The sequence below is a fragment of the Aulonocara stuartgranti genome (assembly GCF_965226115.1).
Source record: "Aulonocara stuartgranti genome assembly, chromosome: 3".
Taxonomy (NCBI): Eukaryota; Metazoa; Chordata; class Actinopteri; order Cichliformes; family Cichlidae; genus Aulonocara; species Aulonocara stuartgranti.
The window spans coordinates 54,874,019-54,899,462 of record NC_138941.1 but is presented as its reverse complement, the minus strand read 5'-3'; the positions used below and the strand labels follow the sequence as shown (position 1 = coordinate 54,899,462).

Genomic DNA, 25,444 nt, shown 5'->3' with positions numbered 1-25,444 from the left:
TGCGTCATGGTGCTTTATGCAGGCCTGGGGATCTGAAGACCATTTAAAGGTTCCTGGATGAACACTTCTTGTTTTTTAGAAATTTAACTGAATTTTTAGGATTTTACTGTACTAATAAATTATGTTCGTGTTTTTGTAGATTTTTATTATTTTTATTAAAAAACTTGTGGTGAAAGCACCATGAGACTCATCGGTAGCAGAGTGTGAAATGCTTCCTGTTTCCCAGTTATTGATTGTAAATCTCTAAAATGGTCAGTAAATACAATCAGATGACACTGTGTTTAAAGAAGAGATTTAAGAAAGTTCAACAAATCAACCAAGTGAAAAATTCCACTTTAATTACCACAAGTCAAAGTGGACACAATTCTATCCCCAGAGACGAAACCAAGTGTTATACCAGGCAGTAAACATGTTTATTTAACCTTCAGACCGTATTATCATCAAACATTATATAGTGTTATTTACAGTGATTCATTTCCATGTACATTATTTTCCAGTCCCCTTCAGCCTCACCACTGTTGTTATGGAGGAGCAGTGGTGATGAGCTACTGGGTCTGCTGAGCTCTAAAACTAAAACTGGTACTCGGAACCTGAAGTTTGAACAGTGGGGCAGCCACACAGCTTGTTATGTCCAGGCTAACAGTCCTCACAGCTGCAGAAAAAACAGCGAACATGTTCCCCTTGTGTGAATCTGTTGGACTGTTTCTTGTAAGTGAATTCAGTGCCTGAAGATGAACACTAACAGCTAAGTGTGATTTAATTAAGACGAACACTTACTGACTTTTGTAGATTCAGTTACTACGGCAACAGTCCCTCCTCCTCCCCCTCTGCCTGTTAGTGTTGAATTCAAAACAGCTTATCTGGCTCCCTCTGCTGGTTAAACTGTTGAACTACCACATTAACTTGTTACCAAAAAGTTGATTCTGTGACCTGTGAGGTCAGTTCCTTCATCATTAATATGCAATAATACTAATAATACCAATAATAACAACTTTTTCTAATGATTTTTCTTATCTCTATATTTAAAATATAGATATAATATGTATAATACAATATATATTACAAGTAAATAAAATAAATAAAATAAAATCATTTAAAGTAATTAAATATTTAGAATAATGATCATCTGAACCTTTGCATTAAGAAGTAAGAAGTCTTTTCATTTTTGTTGAATACCCCCGATTTAAAGCAACACTTACTGTTGGCTTCATCAGAAATTCCAGAGCATTCCTAATATTTTGGCCAGTCTATCACCATACATGAAGGGGAAATCATGTTAGTAACTCATTTCAACAAGAACCGGGCGCAGGGGCATGTTTATCACCTCTTTCTTTAACAGTTGCTGTAGTTTTGAAAGCATGATTGGAGTGCTCCATATCATTTATTTCATTTAAGGTACGAGTTTCTGTTGGCCAGCAAGGTGTTGGTGGAAACTGTGCTACTGTAGGCCAAAGATGAAGCGAGATGAGAGGGGGAAGGTTTGTTAGGAGGCAGAGAGAGGTGTTAAGGGAGCCTCCAGGCAGGCGGAAAGGAAGATGAGTCAATCAACATGCTTAAGTTATCAGTTTTAAAACAACAAGCAGTGATTGTTCTTTTTAAAAGCATTTGACAATAATTAAATGCTACACTTTAAAAATTAGCAGTGGCTCATGGTGAAAGCAGCCAATCATTTGACCTTAATCCTTGATTTGCTGTGTGACTGTAAGGTCTGGCTAATAGTTGTAGTTTCTGTTTATTGTTTTCGCTCAGCTTTTCAGCTCAATCTTTTCACCACTTCTTCCACACTGAACTTTTCCTACAAGCTGGGGATGGGCTGGTCAAGTTAAGAGATTTGATTGGGCAATCCAGTGTCATGGTATCCAGTAATGAAAATGAATGAATGGGCTGCTGTGAGTGGTTGTACAGCTAGTGCGAGCCTTTCAGGCCTCCTCTGATAATTTCAATGACAGATGACGAATTAAATGAGACATCAAACATCAATGTCCTTTAATAATTACCACTGTGATCCAACTTTCCTGTCACTGGTTTAAAGGATTTCTCAAACCAGTTAATGAAGGTTTATATACACAACAGGTTACAATTGCACAAGTGCTGCTGATTGGCTGAGGAAGAATAAAGTAGTCATGGTAAACTACTGACCAAGTTACTGTAAGATGACATAGCAACAAGATGCTACCCAAGACAACCCTGAGTGTCCAGACGATCTGATATCCTTGTGTTGGTGTTGTTCCCTCGTCATCATAAATAATGTTGTTCCAGGTTCAACATTGCAAGTGACCAATCACCTTCTCCTGACGTCATCCGCGACCTCGAAAAAAACAAACGCCTTCAAAAAATCTACTTCACTTGCGAGAAGAGAAACCACCTCTGTAAGGACAATATGTATAATGCTTACCGTTTATTAAGAAAAAGTATCCTGAAATTCAAAGAATTCAAGTTCCTGGATCGGCGGACAGAAGAGGTTTCTCCATTTCTGTGTTAAAAGTGTGGACTTCAAACTACCAGTTTTTAAATTGTGTTGATAGGTAACATAAAACCAGAGTTATGATTAAAAATATGCGCAATGTTTTTTTTCCTGAATACTAACGTTGTGTTTACAGTGGGAAGGGAAGCATAATATATAATAATAATAATTCTCTGTTTGTGACAAAAAAAAACCCAGAAAGAAAAAGCCTTGGCTTTCTATTAGTGGAAAAAAATTCTACTTTTTTATACTCGAGTTTTATGTTTTTTGTCTGATTTGAGATCAATTGTTTTAATATAGTATTTCAAAATGAAAAAATAGCTGTAAATTTTGACATGTTAAGGTGTGCTGAAAAGAATGATACCAAACAAGACAAGATAAACGGTTTTTAAAGGTAAAATGTAGAAGTAAAATCCAAAGCAGACAAAAATACCTATTATACCTAGCATTTAGTCACTTTTATAAAGGTTTTTATGAACCCATAAATTGAGGGAAAAAATACTGGGCCAAGAATGGACCCCTGAGTCATTCCACATAAGAGCAGGGTTTTTATGAGGAAATTTGTACCCCAGCCTAACTGTAAAGTTAACTACTGTGCCATTTCAGTTCTGTGCTGTGCTTTATAACTTTAAATAATTTCTAATATTTTTTCTAATACAAGTTTCAACAGGACTTAAGTAAAAGGGAGTTTAGAAATCTGTCTACAGTTGGATAAAACTTTAGGAACAATATTTATGGTTAGCAGGAACAGTGTGAAGCCTTCTATAAATAACAGTGCGTGAAATATCTTTCAATTTTCGAGAAGGAACAATGTCCTCGATTGATTGTGCATCGATCCATTGGTAATTCCTCAGGGCTCCACTAGAGGGATTCGCGCCTCTTGTCCTTCACTCTGTACAGACGAGTGAAAGCCAGCGCTTTGTGTCAGTATCATCATTCATCTCTCCTCGTTTCCCCTGTTTAAGGTAACTGCACGCACAGAACTCTGTGTATTACAGTTGACTATTAGCCCACCATCATTGTTTATTGTAAGGAAAGAGGTGACTTGTGGACAGTTTTTGCTGAGAAGTTTCAGGTGAACTCCGTTGCTGTTTAAGCTAGCTTTCACTGGTGTCCCGCCTTATTGAATGACAGTTTTTCTGCCACTATCTGTATTTAAGTTAACTACTGAAAGACATATACAGCGCATAAAGTATTATTTCATTACTGTTGAAAGTCAGCGAATGTGTCAGCTAACATATGTGAGTTAAAAAGATGTATTTACCTTATGTTACAGTTCAAGTTGTGCACCGTCTAAATACTCTCATAAGTTAAAACAGGGCAACTTAGTTTGGAAACTGTGGTCCTGAGACTGAGTGTATCCATGCAGAGAGAATATGGTTTGGGTTGTGTTGTTTTTGTAACACTCAATACAGACGAGTGAAAACGAGATCTGCGTGTCACTATCATTCATTCAGCTCTCATCATTATTTCCACTTTTTAAGGGCACAAAAATACCAGCAATCTTTACATAATGTTTTGTAAATTCGCACAAATGGGAATAATGGCGATAAATGTTTTTCAGTAACTAGTAATCTAACTAATTAGTATTTCTGTCGTTACAATGGTGTTGCTATTACTAACAAGAAAATGCAGTGCGGTCAACACACAGAGGGTTGAAGCTGTCTTTAGTTCACAAATATTTAAGAGAAACCGGCCAAATTATAAGCCTGAAGACAAGACGTTAATGAAGAACACAGATGTAAGAGCGGTCAGACTCAGGACAGATAACTGGCAAATTTTTATTATAACTCTGTATCTTGGAAGGACTGAAATAATGTTTCAGTATCTAACATTTGATCTGTGAGTTTATTCTCCCAAAACAATACTTTTATTGTTTTGACATTTACAAACTGAGGTTATTTTTTATTATGAATATGACCTTCTGAATTTACTGAACCTTCCTGCCTTCTTGGGGCCATTTGTTGCCACTTACATGTGTTAAATGGCTGCCATTTCCACTGTGTTCAGTGGAATATAACCAAACTTGTTAAAGGATAGTTTTTTTTCTGTCCGATTTAATATTTCAGTGTTAATTTCTTAAATCAGCCTAAAATGGCTGAGCAGCAAAAATCCCCACACCCATACCCCTAGTGGTCATTTTGTGCCCGTTGACTTCCATTATAAACGCTATTTTTCACGGCTAAAAAATTACGGTCAAAGGGATCGTCATGAATCCAGCTTAGGTTTCGTTTTGTACTAGAGGCCTTAGAGTTGTAATTTTTTTATTTGTCCACCAGGTGGCGCCCTTGTTTCACATTTGACGCCTGCTCGGAAATACCCCTTTCCAGCGGCCTGCTCGAGACACACTCGCGGGAAAAGGCACACTCATTCCCCGCATGCAGCGGGAGCTTGGCCCGCTGACCGGGCTGGACCATTTCCTTCCCTTAGGATCGTTTGATGGCGCTTTTTTTTTTAAATCAACAGGAAATGACGTATTTGTTTTCACGTGGTAGCGGAAGTGTGTGCTGCAGACACGGAAACCGAACCATATGCCCCGGCGCTGCGCGAGACACACCCGCGGCAGAGGCACTCCTCCCCGGGGAGCTGGAGCAGCAGCGCCGCCTGGAGACCATTTTTGGCTTCTGCAAAAAAAATTAAAAATGGATCGAAATGAATGTTGGTGTCAATCTTTTGTCCATCTAAAGGCCTAATTATAATAACAATAAAATTTTACTTCAAATGTTTTTTTTTTAAAAATATTTAGTTTTTCTGTTTTTTGGGGCTGAAAAACAGGGCGCTCATGTAATACAACTGGGATTTAAAGGGTTAAAACAACGAAAATATAATTAAAACTTTATATGAATATTTCAGGGAGAAGTAGTTTTAAAAGACTGACCAATTTAAAGTGAAAAAAAATTAATATTTAATATTTTTATTGCACTTTTTGGGGAATTGTCCTTAGGCATGCATTTTTTAATGTGCTCCTGCAAAAAAAAATAATGGCAGGTCAAAATGAATGTTGGTGCCAATCTTTGGTCCATCTGAAGGCCTAATTATAATAACAATCAAATATTACTTCAAATGGTTTTTTTTGAAAATATTTAGTTTTTTTGTTTTTTGGGGCTAAAAAAACAGGGCGCTCATGTAATTAAACTACGATTAAAAATAAATAAATAATTAAAATATATTTAAAACTTTATATAAATATTTCAGGGAGAAGTAGTTTTAAAAGATTGGCTAATTTAAAGTGGAAAAAAATATGAATATATAATGTTTTTATAGCAGTTTTTGGGGCGTGGCACAAAATGGTCATTAGGGATAAGGGTGTGCGCTTTATTAAAAGAAAACAGGAAATAACTTTTTGGTGCCACTTTGACTTCTTTTTGATATATTTAACATTTAATTAGTACAAGAACAACATTTAAATGGCATATAAACGTAATGTTAGGAAAATATAGAAAACGGATAACAAAAGGTCAAAGGAACAGCTATTCAGTGTGACTGACAGGTGATCTCCGTGCAAAGTAAAAACAGCACAACTGTGAGCTCTCAGCAACTCCCATCTCAACAATGATGTAGACAAAAAAAAGTGGAAAATAAAACACACATTTTAACCAATTGTCCATCAGTGGCTTCTGTCTATTTCAGTGTAATGAACTCTGCAGTATCTTCATGATCCAAAAAATCAAGTCCAGCATAGAGCGGCTGAGTGAATGTGGTCTGGACTCTGTGGAGGAGAGTCATGGTTTTAGAGACGCTGTAGAAAGACAGAATACCTGCTCTGTGATCCAGGTACACTCCTACTCTGGAGGACCGAGGACCTGAGAGGACAGTTGGGACTTTGTTGTGCCAAAATTCATATTTGTTGATATAACACTTCAGTGACCACGATTTTTGATTGAATCCAAAAAAACACGTCTGATTTTCCTACTCTTCGGATATTCTTGTATGTGACTGCTACTTCAACTCCTTTTCCTCTCCACTCCACCTCCCAGTAATAACGTCTAGTCAGACTCTCTTTACTCAGGATCTGAAGCCATCCAGTAAATCTGTCTGGATGATCAGAATAGGATTGTTCTTCTTTGGTATACATAGCTTTTCTGTTCCCCTCAGATAATAACAGATGTGTGTTTGCTGTGTTTGGATCCAGTGTGATTTCACTTGAATATTTTAAGAATCCAGCTCTGGTCTTTGGCTCTGGTGGTGACAGTAAAACATCCTCTTCAGTGACTTTTATTTTTGCAAGTCAAATTCGGTACAAATATGACTTTTATTTTGTAGTACTTCACAATAAAGCCTATCAGATAAATGATTTAGCACCAACCTAAAAATAAACAAACCATATAGACTTTAACAAAATTAAGATTAAGAAACTGCCATGAAATCTTCTGTAAAGATGATCTAAATATTGCATAATCCATGAGCCCAAGTTCATCGAGCAAGAACAAGGATTTATATCTTCATACCCTGAAACACGTCTGCTAGAAGTAACCTGTGAAGCTCTTGTCTGACCTGAAACTGTTTCAATCCCCCTTAAACAACAAAATGACTGGATGTGCATCAGTGAGGGTGGTGTCTGCCCATCATTATGGGCAGCATTATTATTGAGATCTGATAATGCTGTTGCACACCATTATCAGATCTCAATGTTTCCTTCTTTGGAGTCAGAGTGGTATGATTTGGACCGATAATTGAACTGGGACGAGAAATGAAGGGTTTTGCTTCAGGAGCCAACTTGGTGTCTGCACCTCCATCAGGGGAATACAGGAAGGCGATGTTTATCTTTAATCTGTTAAAAACTAACAGAAACACTATAATGTGACATCCCTGCTCTACAGGATGTGAGGAGAGTGATGTGGAGTGCTTTTGTGTCTGACATAAACATGTGAAACCAGTTCAGACTAAAGAGTGAAACGCTCCTACGAGCGCCTTCAGACTGGTGAGCAAAGCACATGGAAGAGCTGCAGGTAGATGCAGGTGTGGCTGGTTGAGCGAAAGATGAATGAGTGAATCTTTTGTCCTGGGCAGGTACTTGTGTAGGAGGCTGTCATCAGGAGGAAGTGAGTTACCTGTAGATCAAGTTAGCAACCGGGCGCTCATTCACATGTTTTCATACAGAGGAATGAGTAACTCCCTGGATTTGATCCAGAATGGCTGCTGAGTTGCTAGACTTGCTTCTAGAAGGACTTTCGAGTCCACAGCAGGTGCTCGAGTTCATGGACAAATTTCACTTCAGCCTGGAAATGTGAACATCGGGGTGCGACGAGAGGAAACTGTCAGTCTGTGGGCTTAATCGTCTGGAAGTCAAACATATGTTTACCACATTTCAAGCTCTAATTTCAAAGAATCAGAGCTCAAATATGTTTGGGTTTAAATTTGAAGCTATCGAGTGTTTAATCAAGGTGACCTTGAGAATCGTCAGTAAAAGACATTATCATGAAATAATGGGACGCTCCTGCGTGCGAGCTGCACTCAGCTTCAGATTTGACCTGAATAAGATTTTAATATGTAGGCCAGCGTGACCTAATAGGACAGTGAGAAGCTCAGAGTGGCTAAACGGACTAAACACAGGCGGAACAGTCGTGTCAGTCGGGGTGTGTCGCTGGGAAGCTATTTGTGTACAGACACAGACATACACCACCCGAGGCATCTCTGTTTGAATACTCACTTTTGTGTTAAAGGTGTAGAGAAAGTGTCTGTTTCTGTTGGCGTGTTTTTGTAAACCTTCCTGTTTAACACCTGCAGACTGTTAAACACACAATATGCAATCAGAGTGCATTCAGAAAGGTGACAGGCTCTCGTTTACCTTATTTCAGACCATGAAAAGCTCCTTAAATAAACAGGGAACATTGCTGGAATATAAATCCCTCCTTTGTCCTCAGAGAAAAGATGCCCGGACTCATCTTAAGCCAGCTAAGCTTTTGCCATTGTTGCAGATTCTCGGTCTACCCGCTGCACCAAGACGAGGATAATGTAATGTTGACATAAAGTGCAGCCCTCTCTGCAGAAGCCAAGAAGCTGTCTGATTGCAAGTGCACGTCCGTGCTGCAACTGATCATCTTAATTTAACTCTGCAAAATGTTCTGCAAGAGGACGTTGTTTTACACCAAATAACAGTTTTATGGGTCCCTGCAGGTCCTTCTAAAATAGTTTAAAACCCTCCAAAAGTAACCATGAGCAGGATGCCAAAGACATCTTAGATTGTGCTGAAGAGATTTCAGCTGAAGTTAAACTAAGGCCGGGCTCATGTAATACCAGTTTGCTTCAATCTTGTGCTCTTGATTTCCTGGTTTCAGTGTTTTTACTGTTTGCTCATCTTGTTTTATAAGGAAAGTCCACTTTAAGAAAAGGAGAGTAATACCAGAAGAACAATCCTGAACATGTTTCGGGCTTAAAACACTAGCAGACTGTTGTGATTCCTTCACCTCCTCCGTCCTCTTTGCTCTGGTGACGCTGTGTTCCCAAGCCAGCTGAGAGCTTGTGTCCTCCTAACGAGGTGCCCAGGAGGCATCCACACCCCATCCTGAACCACCTCAGGGTTCCTGTCAGTGTGGAGGACGCCCTTGAGTAACCGAGCTCCTCAACTCTTTTCCCCTTAAGATGGTATTAGACCAACTCCCTTGTACCCTTAATGATGACTTCTGTCACCTGTACATAAATTTGAAAAGCTTCCAGAAGTCCTGTCGCCTTCTTTTTAAGCTCGTTAGACTACTGTGACCTTATGACCAAGAATCTACACGGACGAACAGGTTCTGTTTTTTTTTCCGAGGACAGCTGTGTAGGCAGCGACCACGCTCACCTGTTGTTATGAAGTATGACAGAAACTACTCGGTTCAGAAAAGAGAAACAAACGAAATCCTTGTAAGCATCAAAGGTGGAAAGAGTTAAGCCTCAGCAAACCCGCTGCGTGGGACACTGCATGGCACGGTGACGTCACACAGTCACATCCATTTATCACTGCTGTTAGCCGCAGCAGCATTCTGCAGACCGACGGGTGTCGCCACTCAGACAAACCTCCACATCATGAGAATTTGAGCATTTTCCACAAAGTTTCATCTTTTTCACACTGTTGCCGCATGTCCGTCTGTGTAATGTGTGAGCTCCTGGTGCATTGTTAAAACTGCAGTTAAACCCACACGATGGTGCACTCACGTCTTTAACCGAGCTGCAGCATCAAAACACACAAAGTTGTAAAATGTGAGACATGCAGGACTGCGGCGGCTCACGACAGCACATGTGACGTCATTTTGGAAAATGATAAATGGTCTGGTTCTTATGCAGCACTCAAAGCTCTCCATGCAACAGGCGTTTTTCTCTACGCCAGAGTGCTTTGTGTCTGACATTCACACATGAGCTGCTCTACATGTGGCTCAGGCGGTAGAGCCACAGTTTGACATTAACTCTGTCGTGAGGTGCCGTTTACCATGTCTCGTTTCACGAGTCTCTACCCCGCCTCTAAGGGAGAGACCGGTCACCCTTCAGAGGAAGCTCATCTCTGCTGACCCGTGTCATAACAGGAACACAATCACACACTCTGATGAAGCTCCAGTGTGTGTTTGCGTTCAGGGTTTGAAGAATTCCTGTCATTCATGAAATTCTGTCCTGTAAACCAACCAGCGCCTCTTACTCCAGCAACAATGCATGATGGGATACAATGCGAGGATAGTGACCCTTGGTTGTACATTACTCGCAGTGAGGCATTGTGGGATACTTTGAGTGTACTATATACAGTGGGGCAAAAAAGTATTTAGTCAGCCACCGATTGTGCAAGTTCCCCCACTTAACCTTCCTGCCTTCTTGGGACCTTTTTGTGCCACTGCTATGTGTTAAATGGCTGCCATTTCCACTGTGTTCAGTGGAATATAACCAAACTTGCCACAGGATAGTTTTTACCTGTCAATGTTAATATTCCAGTGTGAATTCCTTAAATCAGCCTAAAATGGCTGAGCAGCAAAAATCCCCACACCCATCACCCTGGGGACCATTTTCTGCCCATTGACTTCCATTATAAATGCTATTTTTCATCCCCAAATTATCATTATATGATTTTATTTTTTCTTCTTTTCTTGGATGTCAATGAAGACTCAGGGCCTTGAAGTTTTAATTTTTAAATTGCAAAAAAAAAAAATGCAAAAAAAATAATGGCAGGTCAAAATGTATGTTGGTGCCAATCTTTGGTCCATCTAAAGGCCTACTTATAATGACAATCACATATTACTTCAACTGGTTTTTTGTGGAAATATTTAGTTTTGTTTTTTGGGGCTTATAACACAGGGCACTCATGTAATAACACTGGGATTTGAAGGGTTAAAACAACGAAAATATAATAAAAACTGTACATGAATATTTCAGGGAGAAGTAGTTTTACAAGGTTGGCTAATTTAAAGTGTGTTAGGTGAGGCTGTGTGCAGACAGGAATAGGACCCAAGGTGCAGACTCCGGAGACAGAACTTAAACCAAAACAGCTTTAATGCTGAACGCAAACATGACATAACGGGAAAAAACTCAAAATAAACTTACACCGATGGACAGGCAAAACACACAGCAAAATAAACGGTAGATCGCGACACAGACACTAAGAAACACAGGGCTTAAATACACAGAGGGAACAATCAGGGAATGGGTAACAGGAGGGAAACACAGCTGGGGCAAATCAGGCCTAACGAGACAAGGGGAAGCAAAACCAGACACATTGAAAGTCCATGTCTGATGTTAAAGTAAAACAGGAAACATAACACAGACTCACGGGCAGGCACTATAACAAAGGGAACAGAGACGTGGGAACAGGGCAGACACAAACACTGACTGAACACGGGGAAATAGGAACTTAGGATACACATAGACGCGAACTAGACAAGGGGATGCAGGTGATAGGGGAGACAGAGCAACTAAAGAAGACAGAGACATAAGCCATAAGACAGAACTCAAAGAAACCAAAAACTAGAAAGTATAAATAATATCATAAACTCCAAAAACCCTGGGTCGACGACCCAGGCATCCTAACAGTACCCCCCCCTTAAGGGCTGGCTTCCAGACAGCCCAAACCAAAACATCAAAAACAAAAACAACCCAACCAGGGTGGGCGGCGGGGGAAACAGGATGGAGGGCTCGAACCAAACCAAACAAGGAGCCAGAAACAACAAAACAAAAAACAGTGCAAACACTGGAGCCCGGAAAGCAACAGAACAAAACACAGAAACAAAGTCCAAAACAACAACACCAAGGCCCAGGCAAAGTCCAAAAGCAAACAAACAAAAGAGCTCACGAAAGGCGCAGAGGCCCAGGCAATAGTCTCAAAAAAAAGTTCAGGGGGGCCGGCCCAGAGGCTGACAGCACGATAGTCCAATCCCGGGCAGTTCAGGGGGGCGGCCCGGAGGCACTGGTGGCAGAGTAGTTCAGGGGGCCGTCCATGACGGCGGCGTAGTTCAGAGGGCTGACCATGACGGCAACGACGTCCAGTCATCGGCCGGACAGAACGTGCAGGACGAGCAGGCCGGACAGGACGAGCAGGCCGTGCAGGCCGAGCAGGACGTGCAGGACGAGCAGGCCGGACAGGACGAGCAGGCCGGACAGGATGTGCAGGCCGGGCAGGAACAGACAGTAGGGAGACCTCAGGAGCAGACGGAGCTGAACACTCGGAGGCTGGACCAGGCGGAGCTGCAGAGGCCGAGGCCGGACCAGGCGGAGCTGCAGAGGCCGAGGCCGGACCAGGCGGAGCTGCAGAGGCCGAGGCCGGACCAGGCGGAGCCGAGGCAGAGGCTAATGGCGGCTGGACGGGCTCCTCGGGCCCTCCAGCTGACGTGGCAGAAGGCTGAACGGGCTCCTGAAGCGATTCCTCGGACCCTCCAGCGGAGACAGGTGGCTGAAGCGGTTCCTCGGACCCTCCAGCGGAGACAGGTGGCTGAAGCGGTTCCTCGGGCCCTCCAGCGGAGACAGGTGGCTGAAGCGGTTCCTCGGACCCTCCAGCGGAGTCAGGTGTCTGAAGCGGTTCCTCGGACCCTCCAGCGGAGACAGGTGGCTGAAGCGGTTCCTCGGACCCTCCAGCAGGAAGAGACGGCTGAAGCGGTTCCTCGGACCCTCCAGCGGAGACAGGTGGCTGAAGCGATTCCTCGGGCCCTCCAGCGGGAAGAGACGGCTGAAGTGATTCCTCGGGCCCTCCAGCGGGAAGAGACGGCTGAAGCGATTCCTCGGACCCTCCAGCGGAGACAGGTGGCTGAAGCGGTTCCTCGGACCCTCCAGCGGAGACAGGAGGCTGAACGGATGACCGAGGAGAGGAGCGACGGTGGCGTCGCTTCCTTTTAGACGAGGGAACAGGAACCGGTGGAGAAACGGAGACCTCCTCCTCATCCTCCGACCACACAGCCGCCAGGAAAAAGGCAGGCGAACGGACAGGCGAACAAGGTCCCAGCTGGCGTGAGGAAGGGGAGGAAGCCTGCAGTGGCGATGAAGCAGAGTGTGCGTTGTTCTGCGGCAGCGGTGGGGAAGATGTAGTGAGGGAGAGAGCAAGCTCACTAGCCCTGACCTGCTCTCTCCAGGCAGTTATGGTGTTCCCCAACTCAGTGTCCTTAGCGAACTGGCTAAGCTGGGGATTATGCCGAATGATGGCCTCCACCGCGCTCAGCCCCACTGCCATGGTCCTTAAATCCGGGGACTGGGCGATGCGGTCGAGCAGGCGCACCAGCCGCTCCATCTCGCCATTGAACTCAAAGGAAAAAGAGTCTGCAGGGTCCATGTTCTGGTCGCGATCTTCTGTTAGGTGAGGCTGTGTGCAGACAGGAATAGGACCCAAGGTGCAGACTCCGGAGACAGAACTTAAACCAAAACAGCTTTAATGCTGAACGCAAACATGACATAACGGGGAAAAAACTCAAAATAAACTTACACCGGTGGACAGGCAAAACACACAGCAAAATAAACGGTAGATCGCGACACAGACACTAAGAAACACAGGGCTTAAATACACAGAGGGAACAATCAGGGAATGGGTAACAGGAGGGAAACACAGCTGGGGCAAATCAGGCCTAACGAGACAAGGGGAAGCAAAACCAGACACATTAACATCAGACATGGACTTTCAAAGTAAAACAGGAAACATAACACAGACTCACGGGCAGGCACTATAACAAAGGGAACAGAGACGTGGGAACAGGGCAGACACAAACACTGACTGAACACGGGGAAATAGGAACTTAGGATACACATAGACGCGAACTAGACAAGGGGATGCAGGTGATAGGGGAGACAGAGCAACTAAAGAAGACAGAGACATAAGCCATAAGACAGAACTCAAAGAAACCAAAAACTAGAAAGTATAAATAATATCATAAACTCCAAAAACCCTGGGTCGACGACCCAGGCATCCTAACAAAGTGGAATAAAATATGGATATATGGTCTTTTTATAGCGTTTTTGGGCGTGGCTGAGAATGGTCCCTAGGGTAATGGGTGTGAGTTTTTTAAAGGATGGCAGGAGGGTTAAAATGATGACAGAGGTCAGTAATTTGCACCAGAGGTACACTTCAACTGTGAGAGACAGAATGTGAAAAAAAAATCCATGAATTCACATGGTAGGATTTGTAAAGAATTTATTCGTAAATTAGGGTGGAAAATAAGTATTTGGTCACCTCAAACATGGAAAATCTCTGGCTCTCACAGACCTGTAACGTCTTCTGTAAGACGCTTTTCTGTCCCCCACTTGTTACCTGTATGAATGGCACCTGTTTGAACTCATCATCTGTATAAAAGACACCTGTCCACAGCCTCAAACAGTCAGACTCCAAACTCCGCCATGGCCAAGACCAAAGAGCTTTCGAAGGACACCAGGAAAAGTATTGTAGACCTGCACCAGACTGGGAAGAGTGAATCTACAATAGGCAAGCAGCTTGGTGTGAAAAAATCAACTGTGGGAGCAATCATCAGAAAATGGAAGACATACAAGACCACTGATAATCTCCCACGATCTGGGGCTCCACACAAGATCTCATCCCGTGGGGTCAAAATGATCATGAGAACGGTGAGCAAAGATCCCAGAACCACACGGGGGGACCTGGTGAATGACCTGCAGAGAGCTGGGACCAAAGTAACAAAGGTCACCATCAGTAACACACTACAACGGCAGGGAATCAAATCCCGCAGTGCCAGACGTGTTCCGCTGCTGAAGCCAGTGCATGTCCAGGCCCGTCTGAAGTTTGCCAGAGAGCACGTGGATGATACAGCAGAGGATTGGGAGAATGTCATGTGGTCAGATGAAACCAAAGTAGAACTTTTTGGTATAAACTCAACTCGTCGTGTTTGGAGGACGAAGAATGCTGAGTTGCATCCCAAGAACACCATACCTACTGTGAAGCATGGGGGTGGAAACATCATGCTATGGGGCTGTTTTTCTACCAAGGGGACAGGACGACTGATCCGTGTTAAGGACAGAATGAATGGGGCCATGTATCGTGAGATTTTGAGCCAAAACCTCCTTCCATCAGTGCGAACTTTGAAGATGAAACGAGGCTGGGTCTTCCAACATGACAATGATCCAAAACACACCGCCCGGGCAACAAAGGAGTGGCTCCGTAAGAAGCATTTGAAAGTCCTGGAGTGGCCTAGCCAGTCTCCAGACCTCAACCCCATAGAAAATCTGTGGCGGGAGTTGAAAGTCCGTGTCCCCAAAACATCACTGCTCTCTAGAAGATCTGCATGGAGGAATGGGCCAAAATACCAGCTACTGTGTGTGCAAACCTGGTAAAGACCTATAGTAAACGTTTGACCTCTGTTATTGCCAACAAAGGTTATGTTACAAAGTATTGTGTTGTATTTTTGTTATTGACCAAATACTTATTTTCCACCCTGATTTACCAATAAATTCTTTACAAATCCTACCATGTGAATTCATGGATTTTTTTTTCACATTCTGTCTCTCACAGCTGAAGTGTACCTCTGGTGCAAATTACTGACCTCTGTCATCATTTTAGGTGGGGGAACTTGCACAATCGGTGGCTGACTAAATACTTTTTTGCCGCACTGTAAACCACAGTAACAGTCGCAGACTCAGGTCGTTCATCTGGTTTCGGTTAAACATTCTTTAATCCGCCACACCTGCTCGCTCATCCGCCTAGACCTGCCTGTCTGTGTGTGTGTGTGTGTGTGTGTGTGTGTGTGTGTGTGTGTGTGTGTGTGTGTGTGTGTGTGTGTGTGTGTGTGTGAAGTCATTTTGTTCCCTGCAGAAAGAAAAACACACACACCCTCACGATGTTTTAGTCTGCGGGTAGTAACAGCGAGCGCTCGTGTCGACGCCCGCAGTGTCTTCCTCCGTGTCCGCAACAGTAGCCAAGGCAAAGTTTTGCCACTGTTACCATGGCAACTATCGCTACAACACCCTCAAGGTGAAACTGCGTTTGTCTCTCAAGGCTGTCCATGAAAGTGGAATAAATATTGACTCACACGCGTTCGCAAACAATGAGAGAGACGTTTAATGTTCGCTGTGTTTGTGCAAACTGCAGGCTTTGATTGCGTTTAATTAATTTGATCCAAGCAGGAAAAACCCAGAATAACAGCTTTCATTGGCCTAGAGCACCAGGTTATTTCTTTATTCCTTTATCTTCAGTGAATGAGGAAGAACGTGTTGGCTTTTCTTCGACCTCGACTGTTCCAAATGCAAACTCTAATATTTGAGCTTAAAGTGCAGTAAAAATGCAACTTTATCTGTAATCACTGGTCTTCAGTCTGAATGTTTTCATGCGTTTTATCATTTAAATTAAAAGCAAAGTTTAAATTCAATCATAACACTGTTTAATCATCATGTATCCCTCTTTTGTTCTCCCTCAGTGTCTGCGGACATTGACGGGTCACACCGGTGGGGTGTGGTGCAGTCAGATGGCGGCTACCACGGTGATCAGCGGCTCCACAGACCGGACGCTGCGCGTGTGGGACGCCGAAAGCGGCGAGTGCGTGCACACGCTTTACGGACACACGTCCACCGTGCGCTGCATGCATCTCAACGGCAACCGGTAACAGACTCACACACACACACACACACACACACACACACACACACACACACAAATTAATGTTACACATGAACTCATAGAACTGGGTCAGCGCAGCTTTAACAGAGATACAAACACACACCTCTGGTTCACCTTGACCTGATTGGCTGTCACTGCAGCGATGTAATGCCTCTCTCTCTCTCTCTTTTTCTCAGGGTGGTGTCGGGCTCTCGGGACACCACGCTGCGCGTGTGGGACGTGTCGACTGGCCGCTGTGAGCGCGTCCTGACTGGCCACTTGGCGGCGGTGCGCTGCGTTCAGTACGACGGGCGCCGCGTGGTGTCGGGCGGCTACGACTACATGGTGAAGGTGTGGGACCCCGAGACAGAGGTGTGCCTGCACACGCTGCAGGGACACACCAACAGAGTGTACTCGCTGCAGGTAAACACAGAGCAGGAGTCTTTAAACTGAGCTCTACATGAGGCGGTTTAGCATCTTTGAGCTCCTTCTTTTGGTTTTGACTCCACCTCTCCCACCCCTCTCTGCAGTTTGACGGCGTGTTCGTGGTGAGCGGCTCGTTGGACACTTCAATCAAAGTGTGGGACCCAGAGACAGGTAGACCTCACGGACTCTGTTTTCTCACTGTGAACCTTGAGTTATTTAATGAGTTTATTTCTGTATTCAGACACTAGGGGGCAGTAACTCTGGATGACGGGCTGTGTTTATCATTATTACTATAGATTTATTTTGCTTTACATATAACGCACAGGAACATAACTGAAACACGGCCGCCTCTTTCTCTGTGATAAATGAAGAAAAAAAACAAATATGGTTGATTTTTAATGGTTTGTGGCAAATAATGCAGAAAGCTGCTGCAATCACCTCTTTTCACTTTTATCTAATTTAAACAGAATAAATACAGTGATGCTCAGTGCGCCCCCTGTTGGTGGTAACCTGCTGTAATCATATAAAAATGAAACGCATGGGTGCCAGTCTAAGCTAAACGAGTGTCTCTTGTTCAGGTGGGTGTGTCCACACGCTGACGGGCCACCAATCGCTGACCAGCGGCATGGAGCTTCGAGACAACATCCTGGTTTCCGGGAATGCCGACTCCACGGTGCGAGTGTGGGACATCCGGACAGGACAGTGTCTCCACACGCTGCAAGGTGAGAAGCTGGTAACGTCCCTTAGAGGGAATCTGTCCGCTTAAACAATGAGAGCAGCTTGAAGGTGAGGGTCGCCGTGGAACTTCTGCGCCAGATCGCTGACTCGGCAATAAAACAGGCTGACTCAAAAGTCCGCAACCCGCTGGGAGGAAGTGAGGAAACAGGGGGCATTGTAAAGGCTCTGAGATGACGTGAATAATCATGTTAAGGTCTGAGGCAGAAAGTGAACCTGATCTGTGGTCAGACTCGTGAGAAATAAAACAAACCACAGGGTGTTTGTTGGTGTTCTGAGGATACTTTCATGCAAAGTCTGTGACGGCCTGTTTAGTCTTTTATGGTTGTGGATTTCACAGCGTTTGCTTTTCATCTGTTCAGCTCACATGTGCGGGCAATTCGAGCCACATGGATTTAGCCAGAAAGTACAGCTAAAGGGAATGTGAGTGGTTTCAAGGGTTTTTGGTGACTGGATGAAAAATTGGACTCGCTGCCAGTGGTATTGAACTTTATTTTCTGGGACTGTAAATGTCCATGTAATTTCTCTCTTTTTTTCTTTTTGGAAATCTGTCCAGCAGGAAATATTTTAAGCAGCAAATATTTTAGAGCCAAAGAAGGAGGAAATGATTCAATATGAGAATTTACAACTCAGTGAAATCAGGTTTTATATCAAGATGCACATGCTGACGCTCATATAAGAAAGGATGCATAAAGTGATACCGCTGAGAAGAAAGGCTGCTCATGTAGAGACAACTGGTTGAGGTCAAGGGTCACGGTGTAATGATGCGTACTTTTCAGGTCCCAACAAGCACCAGTCGGCGGTGACGTGCCTGCAGTTCTGTCGTGGCTTGGTCCTGTCCAGCTCTGACGATGGGACGGTCAAACTGTGGGACCTGCGGACCGGAGCTTGGCTGCGGGACGTGGTGGCGCTGCAGAGCCGAGGATCAGGTGAGGAGTTCGCGCCATCTTAGGTCGCTAGGGAAAAATGTATTTTTCTGGCTGTTACTGAGTCAATTCATTTGCAAAGAGGTATGTGGTGCTTGCTTTTCTGTTTGTTTGTTTTTGCTAGAAGGCTGCTGTGATTGCCATTCACTGAATTGTAGTGAAAGTTTGAAAATGCACAAAGTGGAAACACAGGGGTTTCTTTCACTTTGAAGGCAGTCAGTCACTTTTTCCATCCTGCACAGCTGGAAACGTGCATGACAGCACAACGTTTAATTTGTAAGCAAGCAGCCTGTATCCCATTCGCACTGCACTTTTCACAATTTCACTCGTGATTGGTGAGTGGTTTGCCTTCCATGCAGATTACAGGTTACCGTGGTGGTCTGCTAGCAACTAAATCAGTCACAGTGTGGTGTTCGGTGTAGCTCATATACCTCTTTGGAACCAGTTTCACCCAGTCTTGTCAGAAAGTACACGTTTCTATAGCAACCGGTGTTTCCCAGTCCAAAAAATATACAAATTAAAAATGAATAAATTCTCAACTTCATCATCATATAAAATGATACAAAGAAGATATTTTTTAGTAACTGACTCAATTATATATTATGTGGTTTTTTTGTAGTGTCAACATTTTAATGTGGAACTAACAAACAGATTAAATACATTCACATTTCAGTAGAAAAGACGCTAAATGAACTGTAATGGTGCAGGTAGATGCAGTATTCACTGTGTTATTAAATATTAAGAATAAATATACGTACCTGAACTTTATTTATGTCCTCACCTGTTATCACATGTCTGTGGCTAAACCAATCACGTCTTTGATCCAGGTGGAGTCGTGTGGCGAATCAGAGCGTCCGACACTCGCCTGGTGTGCGCCGCCGGCAGCAGAAACGGCACTGAGGAGACCAAACTTCTCGTGCTGGACTTTGACCTGGACGAAAATAAGAAAGAGACGGACTGAGGAGGAAGTGACATCATCAAACGCGGTTAAAGCCCAGATTTTTTTTTTTTTTAAAGGATTTGGGGGTCGGCTATTTTATTTCATTTTTTTTAAAGAAAAGTAACAGAAACTCATCACACTTTGACTTTTTTGACCAAAGTCCTGACTGGATCCGACTCTTCTCGTCAGTCAAACTGATAGATGTGAATGTTACAGCTCGTCCCTGATTGGCTGGCAGAGGCGGGTGGATGAACCCAGTGTGGATAATTCAAACAGTGTGACTGATAAATCCACAAGGACAAAAAACATGGATGTAAATGGACAAACAAGTGCATTTATTTCAATCAAAATGGCCCAGAGAGGACGGCTTGTAAGAGAAGTGTTGGATTTCTTGAATGTATCCAATGAGAGGAAGAACGAGGGCAAACAATTTGTTTTTGTTTGTTTGTTTGTTTGTTTGTTTGTTTTGCTGCTGAACCAACAAGGAGGTCAAAGATGCTGTTTAACCAATGCAAATGTACCAAATCTTGGCAGCTGGAGAGACACGGGCAACTTTTAGAGGCAACAGCGATGAGCGATGTCACAGCATATAAACCAAACCTCACATTTAGTCAGTATTTTTTTTAAACCATCACATTGTTTCACATTTATTCTCAGCAGCTGAGCCAAATTCTTCATCTCTGTTGCCTCTAAACAGCGTGTTTTGATCCTGCGGCAGAGTTACATGCTTGGTGCTTGGGATTCGTTGGAAACGGTGAAATTCGGGAATTAAAGCTTCTTTTCCCATCATTAAAAAGAGGGAAGACTAAACCCTCGAAACATGTTGGCCACAGGCAGAGCCTCACATCTGCAGTGGTTGTAACACTGGAAACTTTGTCAAGCTTTACAGAAACATTATTTTTAAAGAGAGAAAGGCGATTACTCTGGTTTACTGCACGCTAAATCACTCGCAGACGCACATGTCCAAATGATTTATGCCGCAGTTTTACTTGTAGTGCAACAACTTTCTGCCAAAAACCTAAACATTTTCAAAGGGGTGGCTGCTGCTCAGCTCTGGCATTAGCCTGTTTCTGTTGAGACACTGAAGTATTAAAGTGGGGAAAGCACAGGAGTTAACAGTTCAAAAGGTGGCTGACTTCCATTTAGCGCCTTCAGTTTCAGGGTTGTGGTTATTTACTCTTCGTCAGGGCTGGAGGGGGTGGGGGCTGCACACACGAGCTTTTGTAAGTACGGAGTTATTGTTGCTGTTAAACTCATTCTGTGTGTGAGAGAGGCCTTTTTTCTGCTCAGTATTAATGAGAGAGTCTTGAATGTTTTAAAAGCTTAGGCTTCGGTCACGCAGGCTTAGAGAGCAGTTGTTGATACTATGGAAACCTCTGGTTGCTAGGGGAAATTGCATATTCCCCTGACTGGTTGCTAAGTGATTGCTGACTGCTGCTAGGTACTATTTTATTATATGTATCATTTTTCTTCCTTCTGCACACCTGTCATTCATTCAGCTGTGCAGAGGTTATGAACCACTTACCTGTTGTGAAATTGATCACGAAGGCTGAGCTGCACCACCTTGTGACTGTGTTGCTAGCAAATTGTTGTGGTCACCCGTAGTTTGCTTGGAAGTTGCCAACTTGTCTGCAAACACTAGCCAACTGCTCCCCAACACAAAACAGAAAATTTGCTTCTTACTACGTACATTTCAAAAGGTTCAACTTTTATTTCGAAGGTGAACTATCTCTGTTTCCAGTTTGTGTTGTGCTTCTCAGTTTAACAGCTGCATAGTTGGTGATGTTTGCAGACAAGGCGACGCCTTCCTTGCAAACTACAGGCAGTTGCTAGAAACTACTCTCCAACGAGTCTGGGAATACACATTTTTCCATAGCGACCAGTAGTTGCCACGGAATCGCACACCACTCTCTAAGACCTGAATGACTGGGGCCTCTCCTGCCTTTACACATAGCTGCTAACATTAGCATTAACACAGTTTTTAAAATAAAGAAGAGAAAAGTGAAAACGACCCTTGAACACTTCACATGACCTCGGTGAACATTTTCTGCCTCCATGGATAAAATATTTTTATACCTAAGTAATTATGTGCTTTTACTTTAAGTCATATTACAGACATAAAATAAAACCTGTTTTGTTTCTCATTAGAGAACAAAGCAGGTTTTAAAGAGCCACATTTATGCTCTGAGTCTGCTCTCCACATTATGTTTTCCAGCCACCTTTTGATGTCTTTCTATGATTTATCAGATAATCAGCATTAAGTCTGATCAGTGGTTTGTGTATATTTTTTAGGACATTTTTCCACCCTGTATTTTGTATCATTTTTCCCTCTCACCTTCTTGTGCAGGACTAAGCTGATTGATGAGGAGATGTTTAGCAGCCTAGTGTTAGCTACAGTTTTTGTTGTTAAACTTTCCTCAGACTGTGTGTTTATGTAAAGTGCACAAAAACTCTTTGACGTGCATCGACTTTATTGTTATTAGTTTGTACTTTCGTCACGACTTCACATTAGAAACTTGCATTGCACTACATTATATGTTCCATTACTTTTTTAATTTGTGTTTTTCCCCACCCCCTGCCGCAGCACATGGGGTCACTCCGCATGTTTTTCTAAGCTTGTGAAATATTTAGAAAAATAAGATAAATAATTAAAAACAATTCCTCTTTACCGATATTAATCCGATAAGCTGCTGTTGCCAGGCAACAACCCACGAGCAAGTTGCTCTATTGTTCATTTCCCCTGACAACAGGTGATACGTTTCAGGCAGGAGAGTTGACCTTTTTGCAGGTGTGAGGCTCTCTGACGATGTAATCATGTAAAATAATGTAAATACAAGAGGATGTACATATTCAGCTTTTTATAAGAACACAGCAGAGAAAATATTGTCGAAGATGGAGGGATGACTCTGAATCAATAAAGATGAGTTTTATAAAGTGCTGACTGCTTGTCTTTTGTGTTTTAAACATTGCTTTTGAAATGTGATGGGAGTTTTCTGCTGCTTTTCTTACAGCTCCTTTGACTTTTATTATGAAAAACTCAAACCAAAGTGACCCAGAAGAATTTGTAACTCAGTTTTATGGTAGTTGGATTTCACTCTTGATGCACACCTGTGTTGTATTAACACTGCAGGTTATGTGTCTGCAATTTACAGATGTCCTCTAAACGTTTCACCTGCAGCTGATCATAAAGAGGAGAGCACCAAATGTCCAAACATGAGTGAGCTGAAGGTGTCTGCCACTGAAACCAAATAATTTAAAAAACAAAAACAAAAACCACTTTAAATGAGGCTGTGGTCAGAGTTTTAGTTAAGCACTTAGTAGTACTTCCTAAATACACGGGGAAACCCACTGATGTTGATGAATGTCCTCACAAAGACGGCCAAATGCCGTGTACACAGAGCTGCTTTGAGGTAAACTCTGGTTTACCAAAGTAAAAGAATGGCTCATACGACCTCAATGAAGTCGTCACTTGAAATTTACAGGTGAGCTGAATGCTGACAAGCACACATCGTTCTCTTCCTTCCTTCCTTGGTCATTTTAATGTTTGTTTACTGCAAACGCTCATATTCAACAAGAGGAAAAGAAACTGGCTAGAAGGGGGACAAGGAGAGGAGGGAGAGAAGGAAAGGAGGAAGGAAAAGATTGGGGAGGAGGTATGGAGGAAGGTAGGAAGGGAAAAAATGGGAGAGGGAAAAGGAAGGAAAAATGGAAGAGGAGGGAAAAAGGAGGAAGGAAAAGATGAAAGAAGAGAGTAAAAGGAAAAATATGAGAAAGGAAGGAGAAGAGACTGACAGATGGAAGTGAACGTAAAGCCACGTTGAACTTGGTAATGTAGCGAGCTCTAACGTCAGCTTGAGGTTTTTCGGACCAACTTCACTGGTACGAGACTGAATCTGATCTCCGTGGAGGAATGTAGAAACTGCGCTTCATTAAAGCAGCGGAAACCCAGACTTTAATGAGTCGAGTTTATTTTAGCAGCGTCTTGGAGTAGACTCTACTACACTCAAAATCCGTTTAAAGGAAGCTTATTTATTCTCAACCAGGATGAGACGAACTCTGACTTTGAATCTCTGTCTTCCCACACATCTCCTGTCTGAGCCTCGCACCGAGCTTTCTGCTTCAGTATGTGGGAGTTTGTAGGAGAGCAGATAATATTATGCAACCAGAACTGGCTGCAACACCCCGTACGAGGAAAACTGAAGCATGTAGGTGTTTCTTTTCCTTTTCTCTGAGCTTCATTGATAAAACTAATGAATTAAATCTAAGCTGTGCAGCAGGTCCGTGCTGCTGCTCATCAGTGCTCTGCACATGTGGATGGTTTTCTTCCTGCCTAATGCTCCGACATGAAAGAATCAGATTTTATAGGCTTTCTATTTTTACAACCTGCTGGAAATGAAAGGTGCAGCGTGAAAGTGTGTGTAGAGTTTGATGTGTGTTTGTAGTAGCCTGATAACGTACCGCCAGCCGACACAACAACAGGCAGACGACTGCAAAATCCCAAGCAAAGAGAGCAAAAACAGCTGAAGAGTGAAAAAAATGAACCAGAAAGACCAAAGATGGGAAAGAAGAAAAGACGAAGGAAATGAAGGGAAGAAAGTGGCAGAGGGGAAGAGGAAACAGAAGAGGCAGAAATGGAAGGAAGGAAAACATTGATTAGGATACAAAAGAAAGATGAAGGAAAGAAAAACAATTCAAAGAGGAGAAACAAATGAAATATAGGGAAGGACAAGTGAGGAAGGAAATAAAGCAAAGAGAAAAACACATGAAGACAAGCTAAGTAAATGAAGGTGGAAGCAGGAATGATGGAAACACCGAAGACAAAGGAAAGTGGAATAAGATGAAGAAACAAAAGTACATTAATGTGAAGGATAAAAAGAAACAAAAGAGGAAAAATAAAGTAAATAAGGACAAAGAGGTCATAAAACAGAATAGGATGCAAAGTAAGGAAAAGGTAAATAAAAGAAAGCAAATGAAAAGCCGTGGAGGCTTCAGCTGAGACTGAAGAAGTCATCTATCCATCTTCTGCTTATCCACTCTGGAGTCAGAACACCAGCCCAACATAGTGCTATAATTTGTATCCAGATAATTAAAGCAACTAATTAGTCGCCTTAAGACTGAATTCTGTGATATTTACATGACAAATTAAAGTTGGAGATCTACTAAAAGACAGAGTTAAACTCAGACTCCATCCTATGATTTAATGATTTATATTACAGGGGCCTGTTTTTCTGTCCCCAAAGGGTGACAACATAGAAACGTCCCCACTAAAATAGTAATACGGCTAAATGCACACACATGTACCCCTAGGAAAAAGTGTGTGTGTGTGTACCATGTTTACATACCTGTGTGGGGACCAAGAATTGGAAGTTTACCATACTTGTGGGGACCAACAGCCCTTATGGGCACAGAATAGGTTAGACCAGTGTTTCCCAACCTTTTGAAGCCACAGCACATATTTCACATTAGAAAAATCAAACAGCGCACCACCAAACAAAAATGTCTCAAAAAGCATTTTGATCATTTATCTTAGTAAAATAGGCTCAGTTTGTCCCCAGTATACCTTTTTTGCTTTCTTCTGACCATCACTCATGACGGCCTTCATGTGGGCTGGAATTTTCTCCAGGACCCAGACTGACTGCTTTTTCTCTTCAAATATTTATCTATTGCTATTACGTGCTGTGTTCTGACAGCATGACTATTATGTAATATCTTCTTCTGTTTGACAACCAACTTAATTAGAACAGGTGGTTGTACCGCCCTCTAGTGGAAGAGAATGTAATTGTTCTGCCTGTTACTCACTGCGGTCACTTGGAGTACTAATCAGGTGAAACCAGATAATCTTCTACGGCACACCTGTGTGCCACGGCACCGTTTTTGGGAAGCACTGGGCTAGTGTTAGGATAAACATCTAGGGAAGGATATGAAAACATGACTGTGTGTGTGTGTGTGTGTGTGTGTGTGCGCGCGCGCGCGCGCGC

General features: G+C 42.9%; 1 protein-coding gene across 2 annotated transcripts; it reads left to right on the top strand.

Annotated features, from left to right (window-relative positions):
• Positions 1-3,322: 3,322 nt before the first annotated feature.
• Positions 3,323-22,358, top strand: LOC309699674 (uncharacterized protein). 2 transcript variants are annotated; one of them, XM_082522795.1, is made up of 7 exons: positions 3,323-3,429; positions 16,261-16,442; positions 16,637-16,862; positions 16,970-17,036; positions 17,444-17,587; positions 18,380-18,529; positions 19,354-22,358. In XM_082522795.1, exons 2-7 carry the CDS (start codon positions 16,309-16,311, stop codon positions 19,485-19,487), a joined length of 855 nt encoding a protein of 284 aa, XP_082378921.1. In that variant the 5' UTR covers positions 3,323-3,429; positions 16,261-16,308; the 3' UTR covers positions 19,488-22,358. The 2 variants fall into 2 exon arrangements, with proteins under 2 accessions (XP_082378921.1, XP_082378920.1); XM_082522794.1 differs by lacking the exon at positions 3,323-3,429 and adding an exon at positions 4,928-5,122.
• Positions 22,359-25,444: the final 3,086 nt, after the last annotated feature.

Excerpts from the sequence above, each read along its gene's own strand:
- LOC309699674 (XM_082522794.1), top strand. Across the intron at positions 17,037-17,443 it reads AGTGTGGGACCCAGAGACAG|GTGGGTGTGTCCACACGCTG; the intron begins GTAGACCTCACG and ends TCTCTTGTTCAG. Across the intron at positions 17,588-18,379 it reads GTGTCTCCACACGCTGCAAG|GTCCCAACAAGCACCAGTCG; the intron begins GTGAGAAGCTGG and ends CGTACTTTTCAG.